We start from the raw sequence: 17,575 nt of genomic DNA, 5'->3' as shown, positions 1-17,575 counted from the left end.
CAAGTGAGGAAACTAAATTTCGAAGAGGTAAAGAGACTTATCCTTGCTAAAAAGTATTGAAATCATAAGCATCTGGGTTGACCAGATCTTTTCAGTTCAATTTAAGCAAACAAAGAACAAAGTTGGAGTTTGGGAATTTTAATAGAGATGAATAGAAAGGAGCCTCCCAAATGCCAGGGCCCAAACTTTAATCTGCATGCTGCTTTTCTCCCTATGTGACCTTTTATTTCCATCTTTTCCAGGCTCTCCAACATTGCAAGCAGATGGAGTGGTGTCTTCTGTCCCACCCCCACCCCCTCCCAAGAGCAAGCCCTACGAGACCAGTAGCCAGAGGAATTCAGTTGAGGTAAGGGATTGGAGCTGATGGTGCTTGGAGAAGTCCTAGCTCAAGAATGATGATCCTTTCACTGGCCAGGGAGTTTCCCAGGCTGCCGTAAGGAGAGACAGTTCTATCTGACTGGCTCCTATTTCACGTCTGGAACAAACAAGCGGCCTTATCCTCCATCTTCTCCTCGAGATGGGGTAGCAAGGGTGGGATGAAGAATGGGTCAGTACCCATGACTTGATGGGTTTTGAGGGGAGCTTCTGGTAGGGAAATTCCCTTTCCTGGTACAAATCAGCAATTTTACTGAAACTCTTACAATGTTGAAGAATTATCTAGGGCTCTGAGTGGCTAATAGAAAGGAAAGAAGGAAGGAAGGAAGGAAGGAAGGAAGGAAGGAAGGAAGGAAGGAAGGAAGGAAGGAGAGAGAGAGGAAGAAAGAACAGAAGAAAGAGAGGATAGAAGAAAAGAATGGAGGAGGGAAGGGATGGAGAGAGAAAAGAAGAAAGGAGGGGAGGAAAAGCATCCATTAGGCAATTATTAGATTCCAAACTCTGGGGATAAAAGAATAAAATCGAGACAATCCCTTGGGGAGTGCTCAGAGAAGGGAGTTTTGCTCTGGGGAATCACAAAAATAATAAATGGGGTTCTAGAGAAGACATGATTAATTTTTTTATCAATGTTCCCAGAACAAGAAGTGAAAAATGGGTGGAGGTAAGAAGGGGTAGGCAGCCAGACCAGACCCCTGGCTGATGTGCACAGTGTGTGGCTATATGAGATTTGAAACATTTGAAGGCCTGGTTGGCCTAAATAAATAAATATATAATAGAGAAATAAAATATTGTAGAGAAATAATATAGTAGAGAAATAAGTAACCCATGAGATAGGAATAAGAAAGAAAGTCCTTTTCTCTTGACTTTGCCCCATTATACATCTGTTCTCTCAGGTTGCACCCCCACTTCCCATCCGCCGAGAAGGCAAGGCCCCGCCACCTCCCCCTCCCAAGGCCCGCAAGTCCGGAGTCCTCTCATCGGAGCCAGGATCACAATGAAGCTGTACTCTTCCTCAGGATCTGTCTAATATTTTGGGAGTTGCCAACACGGAAGGTCTGTCTCAAGACCAGCCTCCCAAAGACAATGCGCCATTGTCTTTATTTTCCATCACCTCTCATGTAGAATGACATTGAACTTGGACTGATTTTTTTTTGAAAGCTCCCCCCCCAAGGCCATGTTCCAAGGCCATTGCATACTTTCTTCACTCACTTACAGAATTCTAAAATTGATTACAACCTGTACATGATCTTTAAGCATTTACCTTCAACCCACAGCCATTTGGACCTCCAAAGAGTTTCCTGGTTATCCAGAAGAGACCCTAGAGTTTTTTCCCTGTCTATAAGAGGCATTTTTTGTCTTGCTTCTATAAAACAATGCTAAGTTGGGATTCTCTTCCTCACATGGACTTACCATATCCTGTGTATCTAACAATGAGAGACTCACATCTGGGCTATTTCTTATCGCCAACGTAGCAATAATTCATTAGTGTGTATGGTGTGCTCTTTGATAAAAGGTAAGGTTGGATTACCATCTTTTGGTGAGGTAAAAGGAGTAACTGTTTAGGATGCATTGAATTAGAAGGCTGCTGAGGTACCTTCAAAATCGCACAGTTCCATGAGTTGGTGGGCAGCCCATAAGGAGCCATGTTGATTGTGCCTGTGAATTGGAATGAAAAGATTGGTGGAATTCTCCCACTTCACTTCATTAGCCAGAAAAACCCAAAGATTTTTAAGTAGCCAAGATAATATTAAATTCTGATTATGTGAAAAACTGAAAGCAAAGACTTTGTCCTAAGTGGAATGCTCTCAGGATGATCTGGTTACATCATGGTTCTTATCTGCTCTCCCGAGAGTCTACATTGCTTGTCTGACTGGTGACCTTCAGTTCTGGGGATTCTAAGTCAACATTTATTAAGTGCTTACAGTAGGTGAGACATGGTGTCAAGTACTGAGATTGCAAATACAATTAGAAATAAGGACCCTGTCCTCTAGGAGTTTATGTACCAATGGGAGAAGACAACACTTAAAAGTGTAGGGGGGAAAGGAGACTTGGCAGCATGGAGAAGAAAAGCAGGGAGCCTGGAGAAGCCCCATTTTGTTGTAACTGCCTCCTACTTTCTCATCTGTCACACAATCAGTCCCATTGCATTATCTTCTCTGAGCTGGTGTGAAATAGGCGACTGTAGGGTCCTGAATGTTAATGTCATTGTCCCAGTGAGGCCAACTTCAGTCTCCTCAGTCCCACTTTGCATACAGTCCAACCTTCAGTGTCTTCCATCCTATTTTCCATGTAGTCAGACCCTCATTCTCCTCCATGCCACCTTCCATGGAATTCAAAATTCAAATCTCCTTTATCCCTCTTTTCTTTTCATGGAGTCCAAACTTCCATCTCCCCCATCCCACTTTCTAAGGAGTCTGAACTTTAAACTCCTCCAACCCACTTTTCATGGAATTCAGTCTTCATTCTCCTCCATCTCACTTTCCATAGAATCCAACCTTCAGTTTCCTCCATCCCTCTTTCAATGAAATCTGACCTTCAATCTCCTCCATTCCCTTTCCATGACTCAGTGATCCAATCATGTATATATATTTAGCAGGATCCGATCTAACACTTTCTCTTTCTACACATTTGATTTTTGTCTTTTAAAATCTACAAAAATTTTCCAAAATGAACCTCTTAATTCCTCCATAGATTTAAGTCATTTGCAAGAAATTTCAGAGCCTACACAGTGCCCTAAAAATTTCTGTCTTTCTTGGTTTAAGCCTGCAATATGGTGATCTCTTGTCCTTACAAATCCATAATGACCCTTCAGAAGCATAGTCTTAAAGAGGTATCTGGGGTACTCTGGTCCTGATCAGTACGAGTCATAAGTAAGGCTTGAACTACCAGATCTCTATCCAGTCGACCACATTTCCTTTCTATCTGCATGTAGCAGATGACTCATAAATATCTGGAGCTCTGACACTTTCTTAGCTATGTGACCTTGGCCAAGTCACTTTGACACCCAAGCAATGGAAATATTTTGACCGCAGAAAGCTGTTCAGTTTTTCAATCCATCAACCATCAAGACCATTTCCAATAGGACTAAAGAAAGGGTTCAGAAGAGGTTTTCTCCAGGAAAGTGGGATTTAAAGGAAATATATGATTTCAACAGACAGAGATTGAGTGTGAACGGACTGTTTACATGGGGAGGTGCCCCACCCAATCCAAGTTTTAGCAGGAAAACAAAAAGTGTATTCTTCTGCATTGGAACTCCACCTGAGTCACATTCAACCCATGTAGTTGGGTCTTTTCTTAGACACCAGGGTTTTGAACCTGAAATACATTAACTAGGATTGGAGAAAAAAAATTTACATCTTCATTTTCACCAACCTCTAAAATATGGCATTTCCTTCAGTTATGAATATGGGCGACCAGTATTATTCTAAAAATGTTCCCATAGACTTCATCACGCTTTCCAAGGGGTCCAGGACATCAAAGGAATGAGAACCTCTGCTTTAAAGGCCAAAAGAATCAAGAAAGGACCTCAGCTAGAGAGATAGCAGGAGCAAACTGGTGCTTTGGATTTTCCTACTTGCCTTCTTTTGGTACCTTCTGCATCCCCTGAACTAGGATTTAATTATGGAGTTGAAGAAACTAGAAAAGCAAGAATCAACAGTCTCAAGCCCCAAACCATGGAAATTGGTATTCTTTGGTGACAGCTATCATGGAAATTTCTTGCACTTTGCCTTTGCCTTTGCCTTTGTGACCTACCACAGTCACTTCCCTTCAGTAGACCTCAGATTCCTCATCTGTAGAATGAAGGAATTGAATGAGGATGAGATACAGACTTTTAGGAGGGCAGATAGATACACAGTGCAAGGTTGGGGTGAGAGGGTCTGAAGCTCTTCCAGCTCTAAACATCCCCACACTTCATTTCCTTGCTAAAAAGCAGAGAATTGGTTCATCCAGGAGGCAAAAGAGAAACTGCTACAGTCTTCCAAGACATTGAGGCTGATTCCAGCCTTGGAATATTTCTATCAGACAACACTTCTGATTGTTCACCAACAACTTGTCCTAATCATCAAGGTCCTTCGCTGGGAAGATTGATTGAAAGAACCAAGAAGACTTGAGCAAAAGCAGGCATGTTTGGGGGAAGAGGCATGCTAGGGGTGTAAGAGATACCTTTCTTCAAGCATTTACATGGTTGTCCTGGGAAAGAATGAGTAGACTTTTTCTCTTTGGTTCCAGAGGAAAGAACTAGAACAGTGGATACAAATTGTGAAGCAACCATCAGAAAAAGTAGTTGTTCCTGGATGATTGGGGGAATCTCCCTCATTGGATATCATTAAGTAATATTTGGGTGCCCGCATCACATACACTTGAGTTGAAATGGGGAATCTTTTGGAGGCAGAGGTTGAGTTAAAGGACTGGAAAAGTTCCCCCACACTCTGAGATTCTGTGATTCTATGCCTTCCTTCTGTGTGATCATTGGGGGACTTCTTTAAACCCCTAGTTAGGAAAGATGCTTTTAAAAAAGCTGGAATTTTTTTGCTGAGATTTGCTGTTATTTATTTATTTTTTAAAATTAAACCTGGAATTGATTTTCTGAAGTGTTTTATGGCTTGACTGGTAGCTTTCCTTTAGAGAGGTGACACCTCCTGACCTTTGTTATTCCCCTTTTCCCCATCACCTACCTTAGGTATCTCTGAAGCTACAATTCAGTGGCACATTCTATCTCTGTCTGTCTGCCTGTCTCTCTCTCTGTCTCTCTCTCTGTCTCTCTGTCTCTCTCTGTCTCTCGAGAACAAATACCATGGATGACTTTTATGTGAATCACTTGGAGTCTCAGGGGAGGGACTCTTCTAAGAGGAGATAAGTTCCTGTCTCCTCTCCCCATCATTTCCCTCTCCTGGGCTTCAGTTTCCATATCCATAAAGTTAATGGCCATTAAATTCAAAATCTATGTTCTAAGAGCTTAGATGAACTATCCTCCCATTGTCATAACCTGAAATAATGCCACCCGGGACCAATGGAAGGTTCACCCAGACCTCAGCTGGGAAGTGCACCCCAGGAGGATGCCAACACCTCAAAACGACCCGCCCTGGTAGCAAAGGCCTGCTGATCCAATCCTAGTTACATACAAATCTGGAGCCCACTACATCTTAGGTCTCTAGAATTATACAGGATTCATCTAAAATCCAACCAAATACTTTCAATAATAATTACTATTGTTCAAACTGCTCTTAATGACGTTTTCTGATTTCTGTAAATTTGCATTGAATTTTTAAAAATTAACCTAACTTTTCCCTTATAATTTTTCTCTCTTCCTATCCAGAAAATGCCTACCCTTTTAACGAAAAGTGCCTGATCTTTTGAACAACATCTTTCAGTAAAATCTTCATAAATTGGGGGGAGGGTATAATGTAGCATTGCCCTGGGAGTTGGTAGTCCTGGCCTTGCCATAAATTTGCTGGGTCAATTATAAAATGAGAGGGGCCATCTCTAAAGACTTTTAATTTTAATATTCTGTTGTTCTAAGTGGATGCCTCCTCCATCAGTAATTACTTTAACCATATGTGTGTGTAAATATGTAGAGATATATGCATATATATGCATGTGCATGCATAAATCTTCACATATATGTATATATAGTATATATATTTATATATAATATTTATATGCTATATATGTGTATGAAATCTTGCTAGAACCATAAAGAGCTAAATGGGTATTGAGGAAACAGCATGATTCAAAGGGAAAGAACTGACCTTGCATCCAGGGAGACCTTGGGAATGAACTGTCTGGTGATATTGGGCCAAGGGGCAGCTAGGTGGTGCAGTGGATAGAGCACTGGCCTTGGAGTCAGGAGTACCTGAGTTCAAATCTGGCCTCAGACACTTAATAATGACCTAGCTGTGTGGCCTTGGGCAAGCCACTTAACCCCATTGCCTTGCAAAAATCTAAAAAAAAAAAAAAAAGATTTTGGGGCGGCTAGGTGGCGTAGTGGATAAAGTGCCGGCCTTGGAGTCAGGAGTACCTGGGTTCAAATCCGGTCTCAGACACTTAATAATTACCTAGCTGTGGGCAAGCCACTTAACCCCGTTTGCTTTGCAAAAACCTAAAAAAAAAAAAAAAAAAAAAAAGATTTGGGGCCAGTCATAGAACTTTCTAGAGACCACTCCCAGCTCCCCACAGGCAACTCTAGCACTGTGGACAAGGGAGTAGGTGCTGATCTACTTTGAGAGGAGATGTGTCATCATGATGGAATTCCCAATGGAATGAAGGGGGTTCATTGTTAGGGGAGGTATCTGAAATGGTTTCCATGTCGTTAGGAAAAATAATACTCCAAAAATAATAATTCACATTTCTCTGTATTTTTCTCATAATAGTCTAGCCCATTGTTATTACATTATTATCCCTAAACTGAGATGGCAGAAGATGAAGGGATTTGCTCAGGGTCTTGAGGTGTAGGAAATGTTGAACTTTTCATTTTTAAAAGAGACGGCGCTAGATGGGACCAGAGGTTCCTCCCATCTCTAAACTCTCTGATTCTAGATTTGATTTAGCTTGCTCTCCAGCACCTCTTACTTCACAAGGTAATGAACCTCTTTCTCCTGGATCATTTGGACCATTTATTCATTTAAAATCCCTGGAAGTCAGCCCTCCCCTCTGAAACCCAGGTTTGTGCAAGAACTGGAGGTTCTTTGGTGTTTTTCCCCTGGCCTTGCTAGCTTCCAAATTTTGGGAAATCCAGAATATGACTTCCTGAGTTGGTAAATGAGATAGTAAACCAAATGGTGCAGTTTTATTTTTCTTTGCTGAAAATTGTATTAAGAATTGTACAATTTGTAAATAATTCATTTTTGAATAAAATGTAATTTTTGAGTGAATGACTGATGAAAACTGTGTTCTTCTCCATTGTGTTGGACACAGGAAGTATCCTCATTCATTTTTGTCCTTTATCTCTTCTCATTAAAAGTGAAGCCAACAAGCATTGATTTAGGACCTACCATTTGCTAAGGTCTATGGATCTCTTTATTCTCAATAAACTCATAATGTAATGGGGAAAACAGCATGCAAATGATTGCACATTTATACTGATAAACTACATCAAATATATGATATATATATATATATATATATATAAGCTATTTAAAGGATAAATTGTGGATATACTCAGAGTAGCTACTAGCATCATGAGAGAGCAGGAAAAGCACAAGGGAAAATTGAGTAAGGAGAAAACTCGGAAGGCAAGACCCATAAAAATGGTCAGTGTAGAGTTGGAGGGTCTCTTACGGACAATCTGTGATGACATCCCTGTAGGATCCAAGGTCACTAGATTGTAGACAGCATGGCGGTAGGTTAGGTGTAGGAAGACTGGACAGGTTCAAAAGGGGCAGGTTATAGCGGCTTGGAAAGGCAAACTGGATTTTGGTTTTTTGATCTGGGGAGGATAGGATGCCTCTGAGGTTTGGTACATTGGGGGTTGGAGAGAACTTGGTCAGATCCAAGCTTTAGATTCATTTGGTAGCTAAGTGGAGGATGAATTGGAGTGAGGGAAACTTGAGGCAGGGAGACCAACCAGCTGGTTATTGTAACGAAAAATCAACCGACCCAACACAAGTCACTTACTCTGTTTTTCTTCACTTTTGAATGAGAGGTTTTGAGTAGATGCCTTCTAAGGCTAGTCCAGGTAGCTAGGAACACCAAAAAGGATGATGTAATGAGAGGGAACTATAATAATCTATCTGCTTTTCTACCTCTAAACAAAAGCTGGTGCGGACATTATGAAACTGGGAGAGGTAGGAGGAAGTAACTAGTCCATCTTGGAATCTATGATGTGACTTTATCACGGGAAAGCTGTATGTGGTCTAACATGATTTTATGAGAGCAGAGTTTTCAAAGGATTCAGGGAAAGATTAGGTAGGATTTCACCAAAAAAAAAATGAAGGATTTTGGGGGTTTTTTTAGTTTAGTCATTTTTCAGTCAAGTCAAATTCTTTGAGAGCTCTTTTGGCGTTTTCTTGATATAAATACTAGAGAGGTCATAGATGCACGTCATTGTCACTGCACACAAAAAACATTCATTTCGATTTGGTTCACATCTTTGACATCAGCTTATAAATAATTTTGAGTTGTCAGTAATCTGGGAGGCAGGATGTCTTTATCTGAGACTGGAGGAGACAATTTTAAATGATTGAGGATAAGTGCATAAGACTGTCAATGACTCCTCCTATTTGTATATTTTATTATTCAAGGTGTATGTACTTTTAATATACAGAATTTATATTTTTATGTTAAAGTATTTCCTTTCCGAAAGAAGTTTGAATATTAAAGTGTATAGTTAGGATTAAGAGCAAGTGGAAAATGTAATAAAAAAAAAACATTAAATCTATTATGTAAAAAAGAAATACCGGAGTGGTTTGCCATTTCCTTTTCCATCTCATTTGAAAGATGAGGAAACTGAGGCAAACAGGGTTAAGTGACATATCCAGAGTTGCAGTTAGTTAATGTCTGAGGCCAGATTTGATTAAGTGTCTGACTCCAGATTAGAGACAGGTCTTCCTGACTCTAGGCCCAACACTGCATCCTCCTCTGTGCTATCTGCCTTCCTCCAAGGGCATGTTTTAAGGGAATCACTATGGATGTAAAGACAACTCATCAACTAGTTTAGATTTCAGAAATGTTGACCAGGGCCAGAATTTCCCCATGACTTCTAAAATGACCACCTGGAGAACAGTACCTGTGGACAACACCAGATGGCACTCCATCTGATTTCACTGCATTCCTGAGCAAATTTTGAGGTTCTAGTATGGATGACTGTGCTGACAACGAGTCCTCTCAGACCACACACACCCCTCCCCAGGTGCCTGTGGTAACCCTTCTTGGATTTCTGTCTAGGTCTTTCTATTTAAATATGGATGGTTTAATTTCATCATCATTAATAACTAAATTAGCAGATACCTCCAACCCATGGAGAGTCTAATTTCCCACTTTACATTCTAATAGAATACTCATATGTGGATGTTTTATCAAAAAAGGGGCAAGAAGGGGCGGCTAGGTGGCGTAGTGGCTCAGACACTTAACAGTGACCTAGCTGTGTGGCCTTGGGCAAGCCACTTAACCCCGTTTGCCTTGCAAAAACCTAAAAACAAGGGGGGGGGCAAGAAATGAGTGCTAGTGGGTTCAAAACTCCCAGGTGGTGGCAATCCTGTCCCCGTGTAAGGATGCCTAGACCTTGCTATTCTCGCCTCTGTTCTGGAGCTGCACACCTGTTTCTGGATCTCATATACATTGCCGCAGGACTCATATACATGGTCTACTCAAATTAGAGGGACAGTAGTGCATAAAGTTCTGGGTCAGGAGGCTGGAAGACTCATTTTCACGGGTTGGAATCTGCCTCCCACTTACTAGCTCTATGACCCAGGGTAAGTCTCTTCACCCCCATTTCCTCATCTATAAAATGAACTGGAGATGCAAATGGCAAACTTCTCCTGTCTCTACCAGAGGATCACACTCTCCCCATCTCCTTCTCCAATCTCAAACACATTGGTCTTAAAAGTCATGTGTTCATGGTAGCCTCTGTTCCAGCTCATTATCAAGTCTACCTGATCCTGTAACCATCGTAAGGATGTTGCCCTAAGAAGATATCTTACAGGTGAGTCACCAGGGACCCGAGATTAGCATTAGTTTCAGTGGTTCCAGCCTCAGTTGCCTAATGGGAGTTATTTAGATGTCACTTAGTATCCCCCCAGACCCAGGGATGAGGTTAGAGGTGGGATAGAATAGTTAAGTCAAAAATGGAACCACCTTTCAAATATATTCTCCAAAGGGGACTCCTCAGAAGAATAAGAGACTCTTGAGAGAAGCTTCAAGTTGTTAGAGAAACACAAAGTTCTTTCCCTATGGAATCCTTCTGTAACCCAACATATGTGATTTCTGTTTACTCTGTTTACTCCCTCTCTGGGCTCTCCAGATTTGACTATGGCTCGAATAACAAAAGGTTACCTATGACTCACTGGGGCTGGGCAATGGGTCCCTTCTGCTGAAGATGGAAGCAAGAATAGCAATGAAAGATGAATACAGGAGGATAGTTTTGCCTTTTATATCCTGAGTATGAAATACTTTACTTAACCCATAGTAGGCCCTTCTTGCTTGCTTGCTTGATCCATCATGTTAAAGTAAATCACGGGACATTATAGATATTGGAAAGGCAAATAGAGATATGAGTGTGAAAAAGAGTGCAACTTTTAATAGGATGGTGGATAAAAACTATTGCTAATCACAGCTTTCACCCCCCCAAGTCTTTCAGTTCAGGTCAGAAGAGCAAAAACAATCCCCCTCCTAAAATCTACTGAGAAATGGAACTTCCCACCTCTATGATTCCCACATACATACATACACACACACACATAATATACATCACACACCACATACACATACATACATAAACAGAACTCTGGCGTCTGTAGAATCAGATGAAACATAGATAACTACTTTATTCACAAAGGGACCCTCAATTCCAAGATCTTTTCAATGCAGAAATGTGCCTTGGATTGGAGATGCATCACAACCCATTTTGACAGTCATCATCAAATGGGTCCCTGTTTCAACTACAGAGCTATATTGGGAAAGTCCCTTGGTTCGGTGGAGTTAAGCCTTCTTCCTCCCAGTCTCTCCTTCAATCAGACTGACCTGAAAATGAAACATGTGTACATTAAGTATAATTGACTTTACTGGCTTCCCAAAGTATTCCAAAGGCGTGACCATTTTCTTCCTCTCTCTCTCTGGAATGAAGTCAATATGGCAGACTCCCTTCCTGAAGTTTTGTAATTTAGGGGATCTAGTCGAATTTTATAAACTAGAGGGAAGCAGAACAATGATATAGTAAGAAGACTGGATTTGGAGCCAGAGGCCCCACGTTTAAATATTGGCTCTGCCAGTAACTATGTGGCATTAAAGCTGTCTGGGTCTCCAATAGACCAGAGCAAAGAAGACTTGAGAATAGGTATAACTAAGCATCAGACCTGGAGTCAGGAAGACCATAGCTTAAATCCTGTCCTAGAGACTTAACTAGTTATGTTAGTTAAGGGAAGACATCTCAGCCCCGATGTCCTCCTCTGTAAAAGGTGGATTACAATAACAGCTACCTCCCAGGGTTATTGTGAGGACCAAATGGGACAGTCTTTGGTAAGTTCTATGCCAACTTTAAAATACTGTATAAATGCTACCTATTATTATTAAATGTGACAACTCTAGCTCTTTTAAGGTTTGCAAAGCACTTTAGGAATATATATCTGATCTCATCTGGAAGGTAGGTGCTATGATGATGTCCATTTTACAGATGAGGAAACTGAGGCAGCAGGGGTAATGTGACTTACCCAAGTAACAAAAGTAGCAATCAGGATTTGAACTCAGACCTTCCTGATTCCAAGACCAGTGCTCTATTATACTATATTAAACTACCTCTAAAAAGAGCAAATATATCTAATAATGTCAAATTATTCGGCACTGCTCTGGATGTCAGATCTAGGGTCAGTGGATGGAGACTAGGCAGAAGGAGATCTTGATTTCCTAGAAGGAGTTAAGTCATTAATTTATTCACCAGATAATTTAAAATATTTTCTGTGTACAGGGTCTCCTGACAGATGTTAAGAATTATCAGAAGAAAGGGGGGAAAATTCTAAACCCTTCTTTCTAACAGTAAGAATGATCAATAAGGAAAAAGAATGACATGAAGAAAAAATGAAGGTGGGGGGAAACATATCAAAGGATCCTAGAGAAGAGAGTTCTTCACTATTCAGAGTGTCGAGTATAGCAGTATACCAAACTGGGCAGCCTATGGACCCCTGTTCAGAATAAGGATCTAGGGGGCAGCTAGGTGGCACAGTGGATAGAGCACAGGCCCTGGAGTCAGGAGTGCCTGGGTTCAAATCCGGTCTCAGACATTTAATAATTACCTAACTGTGTGGCCTTGGGCAAGTCACTTAACCCCATTGCCTTGCAAAAAAAGAAAAAAGGAAAAAAGTCCAGAATAAGGAACTAAAATAACTGAAAGAAACACTAAATTTGAGTTGGAAGTTAGTGAAAATGAGGACACCATCTTCCCCCTCCCCACACCAGTTCACAAATTATCTATTTCTATTGATGGATCTTAAATTAAGAATTTCTGATTTAATTTCTGCCTCAAGAAGGAAACTGGAGGATGTCTCAGGGTCTTCTCAACTCTAGAATTCGAGAATTCTATTGTTTTACTCACCAAAGCCCCCTTAAGATCCCTCAGGGGTAAACGTGGCTGGTGAGCGGTGCATTCAAATCGCTGAGGTTCCACCATCTGGTTCACTTCACTGGCCATCTGAATAGAAACAACAAAATTCTTGGACAGGAGAAAAAGAACTTGGGGACGTCTCCTCCAAAATACTGTGACCAGACCCACAAGACATACACAGGAGTGCTCAGTGGAGAGCATATTGTATTAAGAAAAAACCAGGAAGACTTACATGAAATGATGCAAACCCAAGTGAGCAGAACCAAGAAAAACAATGTACACAGTAACAACTGCATTATAAAGATAACTAACTGTGAAAGACTTCGCTCCTCTGACCAATACAATGATCCAAGACAATTCTAAAGGATCCATGATGAAAAATATCATCCATCTCTAGAGAGAGATTTGATGGATTCTGGGTGCAGATTTATTTTTCTTGCTTTTTGCTTTTGTTAAAGGCATTGCATTGTGACTAATATGGAAATATGGAAATATGTTTTACGTGACTTCACATATCATATTTCTTGCCTTCTCAATGTGTGGAAGAAGGTTTGGAACTAAAAATAAAAGGAATAATAATAAAGAAAAATCACAGAGGTAATAAACTGGAAATATATTTCCAAGGCTAAGAAATTGCATGCTTTCAGGGCACGTGAATCTTAAGGGTGCCTCAGGAGAATGGGAAATATGTCAGAAAGATAAGTGGCATGTATTAACTCTGTAAAAAGTCCCTGTTTTGCACAGGAACTTGACCCAAGGCTGATGTAATGATAACTGCTCTTGGAAATTTCATCAAATCCCTTGGCTTCAATTATTTCCAGGCAAATGGCACCCAAATACTTTCCTGGTTTAAACATGCTACCTTGGACTCTTTTTCTCCCTCCCCCTCCCCTGTCTCTCTTTCTCTGTTTTTTTCATATATGTCTCTAGACTTAGAGAATTTCCGAATCTGGTCAGATTTCAGAGGCTCTAATCTCTGCAAGTTCCCTATCTATATCCCATAGCTGCCAAGTGGCCCTCTAGGCTTCTCTTCAAGGGTCTACAAGTGAAGAGGAACCCAAGACTTCTTGAGGCAGCACATTGCATTGTTAAGTCTCCCCAATTTTCCTTTCCATCTTCCTCCCATCACTCTGGGTTCTTCCCCCTGAGGCAAGCAGAACAAAACTAATCTTTCTTCTAGCCTTCAAATACTTGAATCTAGCTACCTTGTCTTTGCTGAATTTTCTCTTCTTTAGAATTAAACTCCCCGGGGTGGCTAGATGTGCAGTGGTTAGAGCACCAGCCCTGGAGTCAGGAGTACCTGAGTTCAAATCCAGCCTCAGACACTTAATAATTACCTAACTGTGTGGCCTTGGGCAAGTCACTTAACCCCATTTGCCTAAACCCCATTACCTAAAAAATAAAAAAAAGAATTAAACTCCCCAGACCTTTCAACCAATCCTCATACTGCATGGGCTCAAGGGTCTTTAAGTTCCTCACTGTCCCACTTTGGACACTTTCTACTCTGTCAGCATCTTTCCTAAAATGAAGCAACAATGTGGTGGTGGTGTTCAATCACATTCAACTCTCCTAGACACCATTTGGGGCCTTCTTGGCAAAGATTGGATTCATTGACCATTTCTTTCTCCAGCTCACTTTATAGAAGAGGAAACTGAGGCAAACAAGTGAAGTGACTTGCCCAGGATAACCCAGCTAGAAAGTGTCTGAGTCTGGATTTGAACTCAGGTCTTTTTGACTGCAGGGCTTGTGCTATGCATATTTTGGAGCCACTTAGCTATTCAAAATGTGGTAACCAGAAGTGAATGGAATATTCCAGATGGGGTTTGACCAGACCTCATATCTGGACAGCTTTGTTGAATGATAAGAATCTCTAGGGAAAGACTGTCTGACAGAGCTGAACCAAACTTCCTGATCTGCCCCCCACCCTCCACCCAACCTGCTCATACCCACCCTCCCTTCCAAAATGTGGCTCCTTTTGCATCTATTTCTGGGAGTACATTTGTCTCCTCTAATAGAACGTGCATTTCTTGAGGGCCTTGGCATCTAGTAGAGTTGCTGGCAGATAGTGGGTGTTTAATAAATGTTTGTTAATTGATAGGCACATGGCTAATGCTTAACAAATTTTGGATAAATTGAATTAAATATCATAAGTGCCATTTTTGAATTAGGGAAACATACCTCTTCATTTTAATTAACAATTTTGTTTCACCCAATTAAAATCTGTTTTCTCTCTCTCCCACTTTGCCCCACTCTTCTCCTTGTAGGGGAGGAGAGAAAAACAAAGCTCTGGTAATAAATATGCATGGGGGCCCAGTGGAGAGAGTCAGGCCTGGAGTCAGAAAGACCTACATTCAAATCTGACCTCAGACATTTTTGCTTTTGTTAAAGGTGTTGCTAGTCACTTAATCTTCTTTGCCTCAGTTTCCTTGCATGTCAAATGAACTGGAGAAGAAAATGGCAAGGTTCTCCAGCATTTTTGTCAAGAAAATCCCAAATGGGGTCACAGAGTCAGACACAAGTAAAATGACTGAAGAAGAACAAAAAAATATGCATATTCGAACAACCAAGTCCTGCACAGGCCAAACCCCCAAAGCTCTACCTCCTCTGGACCCTGAATCCATCACCTCTCCTTCAAACAAACACACCTCTTGGAATGAATCAATCAAATTATCAGCATCCCTCTTCCCTCCCGGACGAAGGCCATAGGACCAGTGTTGGCCAGAGCTGATCATCACACACACAGTCAGGAGAAGGCATCCTGCTAGGAGCTTCGGCATCAGTTGCATTCTGTGGGATGTTAAAAAAATGAACAAATACAATCATAAAGAAATAGCATTAAATGAGAGGGGAAAAAACTATTTAGAATTGGCGAAGAGCCCAGAAATGAGTAAGCTAACCTCACAAGACAGGACAAGGTCTTCCACATTTTTACTGAAAAAAGTAACTAGGCAATGAGACACACCGTAATTAGTCCTGGTACAGAAAGTGGGTGGCTAAGTCGAGGTTGGAACTCAGAAACCTGGTATTTCTCGACCTCCTTCCACATTCACCAAATTGTTAGTTCTTTTCTTCTCCTTGGATCTCCAAACCCTGGTCCTTTTTCCTCCTGAAGCCTATCTTCTTCTCCCAAAGCAGCATTTAAAAAAATTCCCTAATTTGGGCCTGGGACTTTATAGTTAGAATTTATGAATTGATAGATGGGTCTTTATATCTGTATGTGTAGAAATTTTAGTAATAGATGAATAAAGTTGAAAACGTGCTTTTTCATGTCCCTGAAAATGACCAAACAAATCAGTATTTTTGATAAATACATATTGCCAGTATCAAAAATGACCTCCAAGAACCCAGATTCTCACAGGAGGGATTGAACACCACCACCTTCCACTGTCTGGGAAATATTACTTTCCACTGGAGGAAATGTCTGTATTGGAAAGAAGGCTAGAGAAAGAAGTCTGAACTTGGAATCACAGGACTTGAGTTAGAAGAAGGGTGACCTTGGTAAGGTGACTCCCAAGTCACCTTCCTATCCAGTGACCTCAAAGTCTCTCTCAGTTCTGATATTCCATGATTCTCAGATCAGACCTCTAGAGCTAGGAAAGACCTTGGAAGATTTAGAGTCCAATTTCTTCATTTCAGATGAGGAAACTAAGGCAGAAGGTCTCACACAGTGCCTATGTAGCAGAGGCTCAACCAATAAGAAGACCACTTCCAAAGGAACGAAAGCCAGGGTAGCAAGAAAGCTGAACTTGGGGTTCAGAGGACCTGGTTAAGGTGACCTCGGGCAAATAATGAAACCACCGTGTGAGCTTCAGTGATCTCATCTCTAAAATGGGGATGCTGACTGTACCTTCTTGTCAGGGCTATTAAGAAGACCTCACCTCCCAGTAGTTAGCATCTAGCATTGCTACACTAAGCATGGTACCTCAACTCCCCTGGACCTGTTACCTTAGGTGAAGATTCTGGCTAAAGTATTACCTGCTTTTAGAAGGCAAAGACTGGGAAGAATTCTGGACGTCCTCCTTCCTTCAAGACGTGCTGTAGGTATATTGTTCGTTGTTCTTCTCACCCCCCTTTTATAAGAGCAGCTGCCACAGCACAAAAGTCATTACTGTTGGTAAATTAATTTCATACATAATGGCTTTGCAGGCTTTCCCCCCCCCCCTTCAATTTTTCATCCACTTTTTTAATAGCACTCTTAATTGTAGAATCCCTGGTGAGGCAGCATCCTGCTGCTCAAATCTCACCTAAGCCTTTTCTGGTCAACATCACAAATCAGAGATTAAACCCCCACTGAGTAGGTTGAGGGGCTTCTCTCTCCTTTTTTCTTTTCCCAAGTGCAGTGTCTATTTTAAATGAGGCAAGGTGAATATGCAATTTGTTTTTAAAGATTTCAGAAAGATAATATTGTTTGAGAGCACATCAAAGTTAGCATCTTCAAAGATAACTTATTTGTTACAAAGAGGAAAAATGTCCATAAAAACTTGCTGCAAACTGTCCAAAAGACACAGAGAAGGTGGGTTCCCTCTCCAGAATGGTTTGAATGATCACTTGTTGGTATAAGATAGATTCCTGATGACTGAAAATTCAAAAAGAAATGTCTAATGTTGACTCAACTAAGGCCACAGTTGGAATCAGGAAGACCCGGATTCAAGTCTTACTTCAGATATATACTGGTTGTGTGACTTTGAGCAAGTCACCTCACTTCAGTATTCAAGGTAAGTCTCTTAACTCCAAGCTGCAGAGAGATGTAGCCTAGTCCCTCTCTCTTCCTTCTTCCAGTGGAATGAGTTTTAGTATTAGAACAGACGAATCTCTCAGGATCTAGAAACACTCTAAAGGATTTTCTAATTCTCTAGATTTCTTACTTCACTCAAGAAATGAATTTCTCTAGTCACAAGAATTTACTTTGCAGGAAAACTTGAGGAAAAGGAGAAAAGCAGAACAGGGAGC

The 17,575-nt window shown here is 41.0% G+C and overlaps 2 protein-coding genes across 2 annotated transcripts in view; one reads left to right on the top strand and one right to left on the bottom strand.

The window, feature by feature from the left end:
• DOCK5 (dedicator of cytokinesis 5) overlaps window positions 1-8,736 on the top strand; it is a 244,156-nt gene extending 235,420 nt beyond the window's left edge. The window contains exons 51-52 of the mRNA XM_074195275.1: window positions 243-346; window positions 1,269-8,736. Coding sequence (XP_074051376.1) covers window positions 243-346; window positions 1,269-1,373 — 209 coding nt within the window. The 3' untranslated portion in view covers window positions 1,374-8,736. The remainder of the gene's footprint in view (window positions 1-242; window positions 347-1,268) is intronic.
• A 2,124-nt stretch (window positions 8,737-10,860) lies between these two features.
• Window positions 10,861-16,862, bottom strand: GNRH1 (gonadotropin releasing hormone 1). Its single transcript, XM_074221930.1, has 3 exons — window positions 15,271-16,862; window positions 12,617-12,712; window positions 10,861-11,052 (listed from the first exon to the last, which is right to left on the bottom strand). The coding sequence occupies exons 1-3, from the start codon at window positions 15,409-15,411 to the stop codon at window positions 11,011-11,013; spliced, it is 279 nt and encodes a 92-aa protein (XP_074078031.1). The 5' UTR covers window positions 15,412-16,862; the 3' UTR covers window positions 10,861-11,010.
• Window positions 16,863-17,575: the final 713 nt, after the last annotated feature.

The sequence above is a fragment of the Macrotis lagotis genome, chromosome 1 (genome assembly GCF_037893015.1).
Source record: "Macrotis lagotis isolate mMagLag1 chromosome 1, bilby.v1.9.chrom.fasta, whole genome shotgun sequence".
NCBI classification, from domain to species: Eukaryota; Metazoa; Chordata; class Mammalia; order Peramelemorphia; family Peramelidae; genus Macrotis; species Macrotis lagotis.
This window is presented reverse-complemented; position numbering and strand designations above follow the sequence as displayed.